The 17551-nt window shown below is 52.9% G+C and overlaps 2 protein-coding genes across 2 annotated transcripts; one reads left to right on the forward strand and one right to left on the reverse strand.

Annotated features, from left to right (window-relative positions):
• Positions 1 to 2573: 2573 nt before the first annotated feature.
• On the forward strand, positions 2574 to 4396 carry NCU04058 (hypothetical protein). The gene is made up of 3 exons (XM_952580.3): positions 2574 to 3077; positions 3142 to 3698; positions 3790 to 4396. The coding sequence occupies exons 1-3, from the start codon at positions 2837 to 2839 to the stop codon at positions 3910 to 3912; spliced, it is 921 nt and encodes a 306-aa protein (XP_957673.3). The 5' UTR covers positions 2574 to 2836; the 3' UTR covers positions 3913 to 4396.
• Positions 4397 to 9950: 5554 nt separating this feature from the next.
• On the reverse strand, positions 9951 to 17267 carry NCU04059 (hypothetical protein). The gene is made up of 3 exons (XM_952581.3): positions 16751 to 17267; positions 11373 to 16679; positions 9951 to 11318 (listed from the first exon to the last, which is right to left on the reverse strand). The coding sequence occupies exons 1-3, from the start codon at positions 17031 to 17033 to the stop codon at positions 10573 to 10575; spliced, it is 6336 nt and encodes a 2111-aa protein (XP_957674.3). The 5' UTR covers positions 17034 to 17267; the 3' UTR covers positions 9951 to 10572.
• Between the last annotated feature and the right edge of the window lie 284 nt (positions 17268 to 17551).

The following is a 17551-nucleotide window of genomic DNA, read 5'->3' on the forward strand; positions in this document are numbered from 1 at the left end:
CTAGTATTCGTTACATCGGGGCCGCGCCAACATGGCCCAGCAGCAACGGAGGGATATCTCCAAGAACTTCAAAAACACCAAGAGAAAGCTCTATATGGAACAAGACTGCAGTTGCACGGAAACCAATACTGTGCCGTATCTCTGCTCAACGACCAACAATTACCACCAAATCATAGTTTGCCAAATGTCTGGAGAACTGGGTAATCTAGGCACTGGTGGGTGGAAGGACCAGGCGTGTTCAAGGTCAAAAGTTCAATGATCGGATTAAGATCCCTATACATCTTAATGAAGTTGAGGAGCACCGCAACGAGGCTCTTGTTTCGGACGTGCTGTTAATTACACGTCCGCGGCGTCTCTTCTTCCGTCTTGACTCGTCACCTCGGCATTGTTGACCCTCTGAGTTGTTCACATATTACTGGATCTACAAGAACACGACACTGGAGCAGTTGGACCGTGGATAGTGTACGGGCTATACGTCGTGATGTCGTGCCAAGTGGGTGCCCCAACAGGAGTTGTTAATCATGTGAAGAAATTGGTTATCATGATCTGCTCATTTGGGTCACCACCTAGGCGTACCTGAACCACATTGTATTTACTCTTCAGTGGTGGTGTTCGAGGGGGGCCCACGGGTTCTGCTTTCACGGATTTAAGCAATTCAAAGGCGTAGACTGGGGCCCTTTATCATTTCAAGGAGCCCTGAACACCTAGAGAGGGGGGTGCTTGACCCCTGAGATTTGTTGACCAGTCAACTTTCTCCTCGACGGTATCAGGCAGGTGTAGTTTTTTTGGCGAAAGTTGGCGGAGTTGGGCAGCACGACAAGCCAACTAACCCTGGTCCATCCAACGGCGAGCCGTGACTTGTCCAAAGGCGGCTTCTGACCTGCTGGCATTCCCGCTGCTACGGCACGGCCGCCTGCCCCGAGGTACGTACACATAGCCTACACTACAGCCAGGAAGTACACACGCCATTCATGATGCAAGAAATCCGGGGAATAAGGTATGGCAGGCAGGGATATTCGGTTTTGTCGTTGCTTGGGACCGAACCCTTTCCCTGTATATCGTCAGCCAAAGAATATTCAAAGCGACGAAGGCGACGAGAATTTGTTCCGCACGCTTCAGACTCATCCTTCTCACCGCTAGTGGACGGATCTCCAGCCAAAAGCCATTTGTAGTGAACATAAATGAGATGCAGCAAGCCCTCGCATTTTTCCCAAAATATCTCCCTCATGAGGGTGTCAAGATGCGATGTCTGGCAGGGGTAAATCGGGTTAAATGGCTAAAATAGGATCGATATCCTTGTTTTGTGGTTGATGTGGAGTTCCTGAATTAGCCCGCATTCTGTGGCAGGGGCTCTTGTGGATCATCTGCTCGAAATATGGCAGCCTAGAGGCGAACCCACTGGGTTAAACCTCTTTTTGACAGCGCCGTTTGGTGAACACTCCACTAGAACCCACCGTTGGGGAGGCGTGCATCCGTACTAGCGCTATCCGTAGCGTACCGTTCCTTTTCCAGAGGTAGCGTCACCGTCTCTGAACCCCAATGACCCCACAGGTACCCGCACTGCCCGCACCGGACGGGGCGTCCATCAATCCACAGCATGGATACATTGGATAGGTAGGTAGGTACCTACCTTACGCGACGGACCTCCACTTGCCGTCTTTTTTACCTGGAACCTAGAGAGCCGGGAGGTAAGAATCTCCAAATCACATCCGAGTCCCACTCACCACCATACCCCAAGCACACACCCTCCTGCAATAGCTGCTCGTAAAGTCATCCACCAGCGCCCGAGTCCTTTTTCGACGGACGCGGGATTCACATCGGACAAGTCTTCCATTCATTCACCCCCCTCCCCCCCCCCAAATATGACGACGCCCTCGCCCTTTGCGTGACAACCCAGTGGTACGGTTACCATGTCCATGAATGTCATATTCACTAGATTTCGCTTTTCCTTTCCAAGTCATGTAAGTTACAGCTAAGCCCTGCTTTCCCAAACCACTACCATACTACAACAGTACCCACGAAAGAGATTGGAGGCTCCCATGTACACTAATACCTACATCATGACCGAGATCCTCGCACACGGAATGATGGTCGGTTTCAACGTGACAACTACTTCGTGGCTTGCGAGACATGCTGCCGCTCGCAATCTTGAGGCCTGGATAAGAAAACAGGAAGATGGGGAGGCATGGGCCGGTGGGTCAGGAGCCCAGGCGATCTGGTACACCCGGCACTGATGGCATTGGACGGGACCAGGCAGTTAATTAGCCCTTGAGGGCAGAGGGGGATCACTGGGGACAGCCGAGAGAGGGGACAGCCCCGATCTTGAGCGGCCAGGGTTCCCGTCAAAGGTGAGGTGCGCTGCAGAGTTCTCAGGATACAGGGGTTCAATGGCCGTCCCAACCACTGCAGTGTCTCTTCATGCAGGCTCTTGGCCCAGCCTACCTCTAGTGTACTGCACCGTTCTGCAAGACCCGCCGAGACCAGGAGGACTCAGCCCAAGGCGTTGCAGGGTCAAGGGTGGCAGCCATGAGGTAGGTAGATAGGTAGGTAGGTACCTACCGTTGTGGACGGATGTTCGATGAGAAGGAAGAAGCAGACTGCCAAAAGCACCCAAGAAGTACCATCTACACACCACGGGGCTGTGTTTGGAATGAGTACAAGATGTATGTAACACCAAGTATCGCTTCATGTCACTCCGTACCTCTCATTCACACCCTTCTCTTCGGCGATTTGGATATATAACACGATAGCCTCCTCCCCCTTCCCTCTTCGAGTTGCTATCCCACCACAGTGTCTCCTACCTCTATCACCTTGACCATCTGCAACACACACGCACATGTCTGTATATCTTCAGAGTCGAGGGCTTGAACCATACCCATCATCAACCATGTTCTCCATGCAACAACAACACCACTACGCCTACCAGGCGCACCAACCCCAACCGCCCCGTCAGTATTCCGGCCACGGAACAAGCAGTGCTTTCAGCAGCTCGGCAAACCCTGATGAGGACTGGACAAAGATCTCGGATCTGGCTGAGCGCAGGAGAATTCAGAACCGCATTGCGCAGCGCAACTACAGTATGTCATCATAATGGAACTTGCAATAGTTGGTAACAGCTGGATGCTAACACTCGCGCTACAGGGAAGAAGCTTAAGAAGCGTCTGGAGGATCTTGAGAGGCGGGCCGGCACATCAGATGACTCCTCGTCGTCACCCGGAACAGAAAAGACCAGTCCCGCCAGCAAGACCACAAAACGCGCCCAACAACAGACTGCAAAGGCCCAGAAACAGGCCTCAGTGTCGCAGCAAAAACCGGTGCCGGTCAACAAGAATCAGTTCACACCCCCGATGCATCCCGAAGACGACTACACCTTCGGCGCTTCGTACGACGAGAGGGATCGATCGCTTTCGCACTCGCCGCCCATGTTCACCTACCCATCGTACCCCCCTCCCCCCGAGGAGATGCTCTACGCCCCCGTGCACTCGTACCGGGCGGTGACAACAGAGGCGGCCTACCACGATTACTATACAACTGCGCCAGTACCGGTGACGCTCCCCTCTATGGCACCTTTTAGCGACGCCATCAAGCGTGAGCCGGGCTATCCCGGTGCGGACGACACTGTTTACATGAACTACGGTTATCTCCCGAGCGTCGACATGAATACCGGGGCTCCTTCACCATACGACAACATGCCTCACGTGAGTTCCCCCGCAAGAAGCTATATTGCTTCGGACCCTCATCACCATACCTTCAAGCGGGAACATGGTTGCTGATGCTGGATGACCATAGACTCCTCCTCTGCAACACCCATACGATCACTCGGCTAGCTGCTCCGATTCGGGTAGCTACGAGTACCCTAGGACACCCTTGTCGATACCTAGCTCCCCGGGCATGGTCTCGCAACATATGTGAAGCCTCTCTCTCTCTTCACTTCATGATGACTTTAGCCATTGCCAGTTATGGTGATGATCGGGCGCAAACTTTATTTATTCGCTTCTACACTGTACAACTTTTTGGTGCTCACAACCCATGTGGGAATTTTGGAGATTTAGGGGGGAAAGGACTTACAAAGGAAAGGGACAAACCGGTTGGACGATCACTCTGCTCTTTCTTTTGTTTGAATTTTCTATGACTTGAGGCAAGGCATGGCACAGGTTTTTCTTTTTGCGGATATCATTTTTTTTTTCACGGGATTCCAGCGTTCACGTGGGTTCGAAGTGCTCGAACACGCTTTACGAATAAAGATTTCTGACATTTCTCAATTTGTTGGGGCTAAAGGACCATGAATACCATCACATCTATTCACTCAGAATACTCTCTCTGTTGTTGTTTGATTCTGTGATTTTTGAGTAGTTTGAAGCTTTGGCTCAAATGGCAACAGTAACCTGCTCCGTGGAGTGGATTCCCTCATATGAGTCTACTTAGGGTCCTACCAAGTTGAGTAATCTGACAATTCGCATTCGCATAGCAAAATCCGGTCTCGCTCCAAGGCAATAGTCTAATCTCGTGATTGAGATCACGGTAGCGTATCACATCAATAGTGCTGTCTGTTCCAACTGGCTTGTCCTGGCACGACCGGCTCCCCACTTGGCTTGGACGGTTGAATCGGCACTGGATGATCCAAGTTGCCGCCCCCCCCCCCCCACGTTACTCACGCTAACTCCAAGCAGCAAAGACAGACGACGGGGGCTTGGGGGTAGGGCTGATGGGGCAGTTGATAGCTGATTAACAAGAAGGCGACGTTAACCGCTCAGTTTGTGCGGAAAGCAGTCACAGGTGAACAGCAAGTCTACAAATCCATTTTTGTTTTGTTGTCACCGTCGTTGTCGTCATCGTCGTCGTCGTCGTCATCAAACGACGGTGAGGGTAGCATAGTCTACGAAAAAGCAAAAGCACACCATATTACCACCTGCCGTAAGGGAGGGTGAGTCGGGTAGGTTCTGACGGACCCGATGGACTGGTGAGAAAAGAAAGTGAGGAAGAACTAAGAATCTGACAAAGAAGCCAGGTACATTTCCTTTTCGGGACACACCAGAAACCTCCGTCACTGGCTCGACTGGCACAAAATCCTCAACTATACCAGTTTCGTAACTAGCGTTGCCTATCAGACTTCCGTTCTAGCTCGGCGTTTGACAGCCTCGAGATGGGACAGACTGACGCAGCAAAGGACTTGCAGGGGTTTTACTGTGTTCGTTCCTAACTCTCTCGCTTCTGAACGGCAGAAGAAAAGGACGCGCAAGTTCAGGAACAAACCACCGAAAGCGAAGCGAGCGACATATCTACATACATAACTTGGATTTCAGGGCAGTAGTAGTAGGTATCATGCAAACCAACAGTGTTCATGGTGATGCTGTACTGTCGTAGTGGCATCACTGACTGCCCTGGATGAGCGGGTACATGTACTGGGTGCACACACTGTTGCTACCTAGTTCAAGTCTGAATGAAACAGAACGGCATGGCATGTCATGGCATCGAGCATGGCACGCTCATCGCAGTTGTTGATCGGACGGTAGTTTATCACGACATGGAAAGACACCAATGAGGGAATGTATTCTGAGTACGCCTTGTTCGTAATTCCGGTCCCCCTTCGGCGTTTAAACTATCCGTCTTTTTGTTTTTTCTCTTCTTCCTTTGAGACAAGAACTTCTTCTTCTGTTTCTAGGCAGCTTGGCGAGAGTTCCGAATATGTTTTCCCAAGGCTCGAGAAGACCTAAACAGTAGCGTGGCGGCGGCAGTGGACGCTAGCTCGGCTGGTACCTCGTCTAGGTACGATGGCTCAGGCAACTGAGACATTGCAATCCTTCGGCCGCCGGTGGGTTATGGTCCCGTAGCGTCCATCCATGGGTGCGCAGCGCATGTTTTTGAGGAGATCAGAGACAATGGACACTAGACTATACCTTTTCGACAGGTCTACCTGACAGGGCGGTCCGGTGGCCTAGGTGGCCCCCTTTTTTGCTCCCCGCCATAAACCCACAAAGAAGGAACAAGCAAACGTCTAGTGTGGTCTCGGTTCCCCATGGGAATTGAAGCCAATCGCATGCGTCAATTCCACCCCCTGATCGGTTCTCGATGCTTATCGCGTTCTTCCACGCAGCAGCGATCATGAACGGATCGATCCTTAACGACGACGATCCTCTTTTTCATACTGGAGACGACGACGACGAGGGCCAGGATCCAGATATCATCCTACCTACCTAGCCTCAAGCTACGGTAGTGTAGTCAAGCCCGACGACTAGAATACACTAGATTAATTAACCCCCCGACTAAGAAACCCTGAAAAGGTGTTGATAGTATACAACCGGCAACCAACAAACAAGACATCAGAAACCAACTAGACCAACAACTGAACCAACTCCTCCCATTTTTTTTCTTTCTAACCTCGCCCCGCTGGCGCTATACGCGGCTGGCCGCCCCTTGTTGTCGAGGCTTGTCTCTCCCCCACTGCCCGCAGCGCACGCTAAACAGCCCGTCCGCGGCGCAGCAAATGTTCGCAAGGGCTTTCTTTAATCACACACACTCTCCATCTCAAATGTGTGTGAAGACCCTCGCATATCGTAATCTGTTTGTTTGTTTGTTTGTTGCCAGCAGCGGGACCGTCCTATCGTACCTACCTACTACCCACGTGCTTTTTTTCCATTTCAAACTTGTTGGTCGTCGGTACAGCCGTGCGACCCGAAAATGGCCGACGACGGTACGTATTTGTCAGGGTCAGTGTATGGTATATACATACATACAAGTGGAGGAGATTGTGAACGCGGCCCGGACGACGGCGGCCAGCCGGCCGGTACAGTAACCCCGGGTTGACCGTTGCCCGCCCGTTTCGGATCTGCAGTCCGGCTCATCGTTCTACCTCCTGTTGTTAACGCCGACAACCTTTACCACATGACTACCTACCTATGTATACGAGTAAACGTACCTACCTACCTATTCGTATGGGGGGACTTTTCCTGATACTGAAAGACCTGACATGTGAAACCTGTGTGTTCTTGTCATTCGAGTCGAGCCGAGCCCTACATCCTACACATGTTGTTGTCTAAGGAAGGTGTTTGTCTTGGCAACATTCCGTCTAGTGCAAGAAAAGAGCTGAGGTTTCATATCTCGCTATCGTCTTCATTGGTATGGCTGAATTTCATGATATACGGATACGAATTACGAATTAGACTCGCTTTTTTGACTCTCGTCAGTTCGCTCCCTTCTATACCTACCTACGTACTCGTATCCCCGTATACCGGTCTCCGGATCTACATTTATTATTGAACCAGTCTCTCTCTCGTTTCGGACCGTTACCGACGAACTAGTGTAGATCAAAAGTACTGCTCTGCTCCTTAAGCTTGCTCCGTCTGAATAGGCATAGAAATAAAACAGCAATCAAAAAGACCATTTTGCTAGGTAGGTAGGTAGGTAGTCGGCTGAGCTGGGTCAAACCCCAAAGGGCCACGGAGGGCGGGCAGGCGGGCAGGCAGGAAATGATGGCGTTATGGTGGCTTAAGTCCGAGAGAAGCGGACCAACAACGACTGTCGGAGTTTGTTGGGCAGGGCAACGGGCAAAGATCACACGCTTATTGGGCCCATACATACATACCAGACTGGTTGACGACACTTTTGACTTCATGCCGGGCTCGAGCCTGGTTACGAACGGTTGTGAAGTCACATCACGACAATTAGATGCTTGATGTCAACTGCTGAGAGCATCTACCTAGCTAGGTATGTTGCCGGGGCATGTCGGACTTGACTTGGTTGCGCAAGATGACGACAACTTTTTCTTCCAGGGTTTGAGCGAGTTCTTTGAACTATCTACCTACCCATCGGTACTGATACTGGGCGGTATAAGAAATACCACACCATTCGACCAACCGATAAGGCTGGGTAACACGCCTGCCTGCCACACGAAAGAGGAGGCGGATGATTAATAAACATGAAATCCGTTCAAGAGATGCAGATCCCCAATGCATAGACATGCCTTTTCATTCCACTCATCGAGATTCCCGTCTTTAAAGGGCTGGCCGAGCAATAAAAACAACTAAGCTGAAGGGATAGGTAGAGTGACTCAACTGGCCGCAGATTCACACACACACACACACTGAATGGGTAGGATTGACCACGACGTCGCAAGGGTCTTCTGGTTTACCTTTGGGTGGTAGTTGTATGTAGGCAGTCAAAAAACGGACGATGTTGCCTAGACGCACTCGTAACTGAGTTGCACTCAATGAATGGGGAATGTTTCGTTACACATGACCGCCGGTGATTGGAACCTTGCAGTTCATCCAGTGACGGATGTTATCTCGATTGGGTTGGGTCAGTCAGTCAGTTGGTGATCCGATCGTTACTGCTTTTTGCTCGCTTGTTGGGATGTTGTGTAACGTCACACAAGAGCCGAGAGAAGCGCAAGACCACAAAACAAAGAGCAAGAGCTCCGCGAGATTGAAAGGGAACTTCGGCTCAAAGCCCGACCGACCGACCTGCAGTTGCAGTGCTTTACAGTGAATGGCGATTGCATGCGTGAATGCTGCAGTTAGTTGCTGAGTCAGTGAGTTGCGTGCAGTGTGTAATATTGATACCTACCTCTAGGTACTTCAGTTTATGCAACGGGCAATGAGGTTCGACAAGCACGCGTACATGTGAAAGACAAGGCAAGTAGAACCTCAAGCCTTCGACCAGGTGTCGAAAAGTCAGGACAAGAATATGCTTTGTCAGTGGTACTCAACTAATTTGCCGCGGAGTATTGGTATCCAGCCAGGTCATCTCAGTTCGCTCAACAGCCCAGCCGTTTAGTTTGCAGTCACGATTCAATGTCGAACCAAGTGAGGAAAGAAAGAGCAGTCAGTGGGCATTGCGACAATCTGAATGGCTTTCCATCGTACCTACCTTACCCGACTCTCTCGCATTACACTGCACTGTACTGCACTTCCCTGCACTACACGACAGAACTGGCAGCTGCTATGTAAAGGTAAGTATGCAGCACGAACGCCCGAATGGACTGCGTGTACCACACAACCGGAAGGAAGCGACGGGAATTGTTCGACTGTGACTGCTGCTATTTCCGTGGCTCACTCATTCACTTTCCTGAGGTCTTCTCTGGATGAAACTGAAGTGGAAGAAGGAGCAAGGGGTTGTTGTTGTTGTTGTTGCGTGCTTGCGAAGCTGTGACGACTGACGACGACGACCACACACACGTTCGCCCACACCCAGCCCAACCGTTTCCATTGTCATGGATCAAAATGAATGTTATTTTTTCTCGGACTTGCCGGGCCCTTATCATGCAGTAGCCTACAGACGGGAACCTTGACGGTCTGCCTTCCCCGTTGGAAGAACCACGCAGAATGGCGGGCATGGCCAAAGAGGCGGAGAGGGGGGGCTACGTGGATGAAGGGTGGATGAGTGTCCATTCGATGCTACATTGGGGATGGGGATGGACAGGCAGGCTACGGCACCCGAACGGGCTGGTATTCAGTCGGACTTCCTTCTGTGTGGTGGCAGGCTGTTCATTCATTGAGCATCTGGATGGATTTCGGTGGACATAGGTATCTCAAACTTTCGAGGAAGTTTGGAAAAGTTTGGTATGATGAACAAACTTGGACAATCACATGTGCAAGACTGACTGCCCCCCAGACGGTTCTCGTAAGGAAATTCATTGACTGACAGTACTTTACATGAATACACGGGGATGCTCTCAAGAGCAAGAACCGCAAATCGCAATGCTAGCGAGCGAGCAGTAGACCATTTTTCAGAAGAACTGACGGAAAGGAAAAACTGAATTATTTTTACTTCCAAATGCAGTACAAGAGTCCGGTATGTGAAGACTGCCTCCTCCAAAGTCGGACCTCCCTCACTCGCTTTTATATCCGCAGCCAAGTAGGCCGTTGGCTCGAGTCAACAAAGTCTTCCAACAGCGAAGTGGACGACCATCTTGTCCGCGCATCTTGTGAGGTGCGGATATACTTCCAGCCGTAAAGTTTGATGACCGCTAAGCAATCGATGTTTCTTCTTAGAGGAACACAGTTATCCATTCTCAACCGCCAACTAGACTTTTAAAGACAGCAACAACAAAGTAAACATGCCGACTGTAGAAAGAAAGCTCTAGACACACACGCCACTTGCCACAAGACAAGCCGGGGATACCCATGGTGACAATGACAGCGATACTAATACAGAAGCAAGTAAAGAATGAGGCCAAAAAAAAAAGAACCTTGTAGCCCATCCATCAATCCATTATCGCACACGTAAAGCTAAACCCCTATGCCACTTCTCCTTTTCTCCATCTCCAGCAGCAGCAGACCAATATGGCATAACGCAGTCCACAGTCTCCTGTATTGTTTTCCTCAATTTTCTTTCATCTTCCACGCTCGCAATAACCGCCCGTTTCGCAGAAGCATGTAGCTCAAAGCTCTGCTGTGACGAAGCCTTATTATCAACAAGTTGATCCCATACATAACCACTGCTTTTGCCGTTTTCCTTATTCACTTTAAGCTTCAACTTGACATAATCCCCATCCAGCCATACCATTCTCAAAATGCCCTCTTCCGTTTCCTCCAAGGAGATTACCGCATCACGCCTCCTAGTTACTATCTCTTTCTAAGCAGCACCGGCACCGGGACCCGCGTTTCCTCCTCCGCCAGCCGCTCCTGCTCCTGCTCCTGCTCCTCCCCCGGCACCTCCGCCGCCGCCACCGACGTTGGCCCCACCGCGAGCTCTCTTGGGCCCTCCTTGGTTTCCTCCCTCCCCGTCACCTCTAGGCCGCTTGTTGCCAGCGGCTTGTTGACCGGGTTGGAACTCGCCGGCATGGGGATTCATACCGCCACCGCCTTGAGCGGCGTTGGCTCCGCCGCGTCCGCCAAAGCCACCGCGACCGCGTGGCCCCTGACCGCCGCGGCCTTGGGCCCCGTATGCGCCACGTCCACCACGAGCGTTGTTCGCGCCTCCTCTAGCAGTAACTGGGAGGCCGGTACGGTTACCCTGTTGGTTCTGGTTCTGTTGCTGCTGAGCACCAGGGAACTGGCCCCCTTGTTGCTGTTGTTGGCCAGGCTGTTGTTGACCAGGCTGTTGCGCTTGTGGAGCACCAAAGGGGTTTGTGGCTGGTGGTTGCTGTGGTTGCGCGTTCTGTTGCTGCTGGGGCGCGGCACCGAAAGGATTGGCAGGTGGCTGCGAAGTTACCGGGGATTGATTCGCTCCAGGCTGACCGAAGGGATTACCAACGACCTGTCCACCTACGATAGAGCCTTGCCTGGCCGGAGCGGGCGCCGCCTTGTTGGTAGGAGTCGGGGGAATCTGAGGCTTGATCTCCTCTCCAGGAGCAGGTTTAACTACTACAGCAGCGGCGTCTGAGCCATCATTAGTATGCTTGGTCATGGATTTGCGGGCACGTTGGGACCTACTCAGGGGGGCCGGTAGTGTGGCCGCCGGTGGTGCCGGAGGCGGGGCAGCCGGCTTAGCAACCTTTGCAACTTCCCATACTTCGACAACGGGTTTCTGCGGCGTTTCCTTTGCTGCGGTCTCAACGACAGCCGTCTTGGCCTTCTCGGTCTTGAGCTGTCGATCGAGCATGTTAAGCCGGAGGGCAGATTTCTTCTCGGTAAGAGCAGCCGCTTGCTCTTTCGCTGAGGCGATCTTTTGCTCATACTCCGCCTTGACGACCACCTCTAATTCTTCGCGGACCTTCTTGGACTCTGCGGCGATATTCTTCTTGACATTACTCTTGATAATCCCCATAATGACCTGGTTGGAGCTAATGAGCTCGCGAGTCTGCTGGTCGGTAAGGTTGGCGAGATCCGGGAGCCCAGGAGTACCGGCACCTGGGGTCTGTGCAGTTTGGGCAGTGGGAGGCTTCGCCGGTGTCGCTGGCACGCCATTTTGAGACACGCCGCTCTGCTGCTCGGCCTTCAGGATCGCGAGCTCTTGCTGGAGCTTGAGATCGTATTCAGCCTGCAACTTCTGTCTCTCGTCCTGCGTCTGCTTCTCCATGGCCTCCTTCGATTCCGCCAGCCTCTTGTTCAGCGCAGTCTTCATCTTCTCAGAACGCTGCTTGACAATGGCATCAGCACGCTCTTCCAAGTCCTTAGCCTTGGCCTCGAACTCGGCAGCCTTCGCCTCCGCAGCCGCAATTCTCTCCTCCAACGCCTTCCGTTCCTCATCTGAGAGGCCGGTGCCTTCTTGAGCAGGTGCTGGGGCAGAAGCAGGCTGAGCCGGGGCCTCAACATCTTGCATCTCGGTGTCAGTACCGTGCGTAGAAGACTGTAGGCGTGCGACCTCGGCGCGCGCTTCGTCGCGTTCAGCGATCGCCGTCGCTAGTTCGGCCTTGAGGCTTTCGAGTTCGGTCTCAAGGGCGGCCTTCTGTGATTTGACTGATTCCAATTCTTGTCTAAGCGCATCCAGCTGCTGCAAAAGTTGAGGGTCCTGTTCTGCAGGAGCGGCTGCAGGAACGGCGGCCGGAACAGTCTGTTCTGCAGATGCCGCTGCAGCTGCCGCTGCAGCCTGCGCGTGCTGTTCCTGAAGCTGCGTGTTTTGCGCTTGCAAGTTGGCCAGATCTTGTCTTGCCGACTCCAGATCCTTCTCAACGGCTGACAACCGTTCATTAGCAGCATCCAGGGTGGTCTGAAGCGCTTGCTTCTCAGCAGCAAGCTCGTTGCGCTGAGTCTTGACGTTACCGAAACGGGTCTTGAAGTCCTCTGCAAGTCGGGCCCGCATATTCTTCCAGTTGGTCCGCTCAGTCTCTAGGTTCGTCTCAGCTTCCTTGAGCTTCTCTTCAAGCGCGGCTTCTGTCTGCTTGAAAGCTTCACGCTCAGCTTGCAGGCTCTCGACCGAGGCCTTGAGCTGCTCGACTTCTTGAGGGTCAGCCTGGCCATACTTGCTGAGGATAGACTCAATTCTCTTTTGTAGGCCATCGCGGGCTTCCTGCAGTTGCTTGACCTCGGCCTCCTTGAAAGATTTGTCGAGCTCGAGCTCAGAAATCCGGGCTTCCAAGGGCTGGATTCTGTTCTCGAGGTCTTCAATCTTTCGGTTCTTCATCGCAAGCTGCGCCTGGATTCGCAGGTTCTCGTTCCTGAGAGTGACATTGCTCTCACGAATCAGGTTGAGCTCGTTCAGCTTATCCATCAACTCCTTGTGGGTAAGTGAGTTTCGGGCGCTATCAGCTTGAGAGCGACGCTCCTGATCAAGCTTAAGACGTGCTTCATCGAGCTGTGATTGAGAATACTCAAGCTGCTGCTGAAGCCTATTCGCTTCTTGTACCTTGAGATCAAATTGTACCTCAAGGATCTCCTTCTCGCGACGCAGGTAGTTGTTGAGTTCCCGAAGACCTTCAATAGCAGTGTCATTGGCCGAAATCTGTGTGCCTTCGGCGCTTTCATCCATTGCGGAACGGCTCTGCTTCAAAGCGCTAATCTGAGAGGTAACGCCATCGAGCTGTTGATGTAGAAGCTTGTTCTGCGCGGTTAGGTCGTCCCTCCTTGCCTTGATTTCAGCGATCTCTTGCTCGAGCTGCTGTCTCCGCTCCTCCCAAGATTGTTCACTCTGTGTCAGAGAAAGTTTGGCCGACTCAGCCTCAGCCCTCCACTGAGCTGAATAAGTCTTGAGCTGGTTATGCTCTTCGCGAAGCTGCTGAAGCGATTTAGCCGCTTCTGCGTGTTTGACAAGTTCTTGTTCGTAATCCTGTTGGGCCTTGGTGGCAATTTCAGCTTGAGCTCGCAAGTCTTGCTGATGGAACTTGAAGGTTTCCTTGTATCTTTCCTCCTCGTCCTTCAAGCGAGCAATTTCACTGTTGAGCATGCGCTCCTTGTCTTCAAACTTGCGAGCGACATCGGCCTGGGAATCGCGGAGCATGTTAAGCTCGCTGTTGGAGTTGCCCAGTTCGACTGTAAGTCCTTCAACGCGCTGCTGCAGTTCGTTGATCCTGCTCTCCTTGGCTGCGAGATCCGCATCCATCTGTTGTCGGTATTGCTCTTGGGTCTCGTTCGCACTCGTGAGTTCTTCCTCCATTTCGCGACTGAGCTGCTTGAAGTTATCACATTGTTGCTTGGCATTCTCAAGCTGCGCGTTGAGCAAGTCGATGTTGTTCTTGAGATCCTGGACCTCATTCTCGAGCTCCTCAATACGAGCCTGAGAATCATCCTCGGCAGATCCCTGCTCAGCAGGCTGCGCCCTGGCTGTTGGCAGGGGACGGAGACGGTCGGCACGTTCTTGGGCGTTACGAAGCTCGACCTCGAGTTCACTAACACGTGCCTGAAGATGATCACGAGTAGTCTTGGCGGCCACATTCTCCTCCTTGACCTGGCTGATCATCGTCGTGAGCTCATCAATGCGTTTCTGGTATTGCTGGGCGTCGAACTCTTTCCTGAGCTGAATCTTCTTGCTCTCCTCCATCTCCTCAGAAAGCTTGCGCTTGGTAGTGGAGAGTTCTGCCTCAAGAGCGTCGATCTGGGTTTGTTGTCTGCGTTTTGCCTCGGACTCGCTAAGTTCGCGCTCGTTGAGAAGGGATTGCTGGTTGGTCAACAGAGTGTTCAGCCTTGCCTTCTCTTGTGCAAGACTCTCGTTATCTTGGCTCAAACGCTCTTGGATCGTCTTCCACAAGTTCTTCTCCGCCTTGAGGTTGGCATTCTCGCTGCGAAGACTCTCAGCCAAGCCACGAGCCTCAACCAGATCCTCAGCAATCTGCTGTACCCGCAAATCTTGCTTAACACCAGACTCGGACAAGGCCTGATTTCTCTTCTGTAGCTGCTGATTCTCACTCTGGGCTGCCTTGAAGTTGGATTCCAGCATGCTGTAGCGTTCCGTAGCGAGCGTAAGCTGGCTGGAGACCTTGGCAATCTCAGCCTGAAGCGAGCCCTTCTCCGAAGACAGTTTGTCGATCTGCTCCTTGAGAGACTTCCGTTCAGTCGTTTGGTCGTTTCGGTAAGAGTCGTACTGAGCCTGTAGCTCCCTATAGGCCGCGGCGAGGTCTGCATCTTCGGTGGAGTTTTGCTCGATACTAGTGAGAACTTCTCGTTGGCTTACATCCTCGCCCAGGGCAGCGCGAATTTCGGCAGGGTTGGCTCGCTGTTGGAGCATGCGACGGAACATGTCTCTCTCCGTCATGTAGCTCTTCATGCGGACCGTGATCGACTTGACCTCATCTTGAAGTGTCGTGACAACAAGACGAAGTTGCTGGACCTCTTCATGATCCTGGGCTGCTTGCTGTTTTTCGGCCATTGCCTCCTCGTTCTCCATCTTGTCGGCAAGGTCGCGAACCACACGTAGGAGCTCCTGGTTCTTCTCCTGCAGTTCGTAGATGTTTGTGAAAGCAACGAATTTCTCGGTGATGTACTGGTGAGTATCCGACATGTCGTCAAGGGCATTTTCGCTAACTTCGCCCCTCTTGAGCCTTTCGAACTTGGCAGCTTCTTCTTCGGTCAACTTATCGAGACCCTTCTCCTGCGCATGAATGTTGAAGCAGAGGACATGGACTTGAGTGCTCAAATCGCGTAGCTGCCCGCGAAGAATCTTGACCTCAGCTTGAGCCGTAGCTGCAGCTGCCTCGGCCTTCCTCTGGGTCTTGACGGCAAGGTCGCGCTCCTCGTAAGACTGCTCGAGGAGTTGTGACATTTGAATCGTTTCATTCTTGAGACGTTCCGACTCGGCATTAAGCTCGTCGATTTCAGGCATCTTCGCTTCCAGCATCGCGACAGCATCGTCAAGTTCTTCCTGTAGCTTCTTGCAGCGCCTCTTCTCACCAGCAAGCTGGCCCTTGACGTTGTAAAGCTCCTCAAGAGCATCGGTAGCACGCTGGCCGGCTCTACCGCGGATGGAGAGCGGGGTACCGAAGGGAGATCCCGCGCGAGTAGCGGCAAAGGAGCCATCACCCTTGGGGGTTTGAGGTCCAGTGCCGGGAGATCTACCGCGAAGATCGCTGGATGCCTTGATGCGGTCGACTTCATTCTGCAGCTCCTGAGCGCGCTGCTCCGTCTGTGCGTGATCCTCCTTTTCTTGTTCGAGCTCGCGTCTGATGCGTCTGATCTCGTTGGCGTGATCATCCTTGATCTGCTCCAGCCTCAACTCGACCTCCTTCAAGCGGTTACGGTGAGTCTCCGACTGCTGATCCTTGAGCTCAACAAGACGCTTGGCGGACTCGAGCTCCTGCTTGAAACCCTCTTCGGTACGGGCAGCGGCTTCCTGGAGTTGCTGGACCTTTGTCAAGGTCTCCTCGGCCTTGTCCTGTGCCTCCTGGAGTCGCTTGCGGAGAACCTGCTCACTTCTAGTGAGTGATTCAATGGTCGAGTTCGCGTCCTCGTTTAGGCGTTGCAGCTCGGCGATGCGAGCACCCTTCTCTTTGCGGAACTTGATCGCCTCGGCATTCTTGGTCTTGAGCTCGTTGTCCAGCCAGTCATTGGTGCGTTTCGCGTGCTCCAGTTCCTGTTTCAAGGCCTCCTCACGGTACTTTGCGGAATTGGCGGCCGTCTGCGCGGTCTGTACAGCCTGATTGAGCGACGTAACCTCCTGGTTCAACTTGAGGATCTTCTTGTGCTGGGTTTGGAGCTCCTCGGCAAGGGTGGCGTTGGCCTGGGTCTTGGAGTCGACAATGGCCAGGGTTTCGCGATTCGAAGTCTCGAGCGAGGCAATGCGTGCACGGAGGGTCTCAATTTCAGAAAGGGAAGTCGATCCCGACGACTTAAGGGTCTGTAGCTCGTTTTCTATAGACCGCCGTTTGGTCTCTGTGCGACACAGACGTGTTAGCAGCAGGGCGCGGCGAGGCTCAGGTGGAGGGGGAAAAGGATGGACTTGCCTTCATCTTGTAGTTTTTGACGGAGCTCGTCAACTTCCTTGAGAGCCTTGTCGGTGGTGGCCTTGAACTGCTCACAGCGCGACTCTGAGCTTCGGATGGCGCCTTCCAGCTCAATTCCCAGCTGGAACTTGTCCTCTTCGAGGGCACGGATCTTTGCTATCACAGCTTGGAATATGGTCTTGACCAGGTCTGGAGTCGGCGCGGTAAGGGCCGTGTTCAGATCGGGCTCAGGTACGCCGACCTGGGTCGAGAGATAGCCCACGTCCACCTCGGCCGCCGCCATCTTGGGAGCAACGGCTCAGCGGTGCATGAATGGGCGAGACCGCGAACACACACACACGAAACACGCGACGAAGGCTCGATTGAAGAATAGACGTAACAGGGTCGACTTGGGGACGCTGCTGTCGCTGGCAATACAAAAAGGAGCGTCGCGAAGGTGGATGGTCGGGAGCGCAGTGGTGATGCAGAAGTGAGTCCAAGTGTTCAAGTTGGTTGGTTTCGTTGTGGAATTTCTTTGACGCTGCTGCCACCAAGTCGATTGGAAATCACAGCTGGAGGTGCCCGCTGCAGGCCAGTCTTCGGTTGCTTAGTTGGAGTGACGGGGCTGCACTGAGTGGTGCACTGAGTGGTGCACTGCGACCTCCATCCCCAACACCTGCGACTGCTTTGGGTTAGCGCCAAAGTGTCCATCGCGCTGGCCAGCAGGGTGACGGGGAGCGATCCAGCTAGAAAAGCTTCTGTGGGGCCGCTGTCTTCCAGGTACCTACTGTAGGTACCTCTACCTACCTCTCCACTTGTTAG

Source organism: Neurospora crassa, linkage group VI (assembly GCF_000182925.2).
Source record: "Neurospora crassa OR74A linkage group VI, whole genome shotgun sequence".
NCBI lineage: Eukaryota > Fungi > Ascomycota > Sordariomycetes > Sordariales > Sordariaceae > Neurospora > Neurospora crassa.

What these genes read in the sequence shown, in the direction of transcription:
- NCU04058 (XM_952580.3), top strand. Translation starts at nt 2,837, where the DNA reads ATGTCTGTATATCTTCAGAGTCGAGGGCTTGAACCATACCCATCATCA. An exon ending in CATTGCGCAGCGCAACTACA is followed by an intron (nt 3,078 to 3,141) that starts GTATGTCATCAT and finishes CTCGCGCTACAG; the next exon opens with GGAAGAAGCTTAAGAAGCGT. An exon ending in CATACGACAACATGCCTCAC is followed by an intron (nt 3,699 to 3,789) that starts GTGAGTTCCCCC and finishes GGATGACCATAG; the next exon opens with ACTCCTCCTCTGCAACACCC.
- NCU04059 (XM_952581.3), bottom strand. Translation starts at nt 17,033, where the DNA reads ATGGCGGCGGCCGAGGTGGACGTGGGCTATCTCTCGACCCAGGTCGGC. An exon ending in TCAAAAACTACAAGATGAAG is followed by an intron (nt 16,680 to 16,750) that starts GCAAGTCCATCC and finishes TGTGTCGCACAG; the next exon opens with AGACCAAACGGCGGTCTATA. An exon ending in CACACTACCGGCCCCCCTGA is followed by an intron (nt 11,319 to 11,372) that starts GTAGGTCCCAAC and finishes ATGATGGCTCAG; the next exon opens with ACGCCGCTGCTGTAGTAGTT.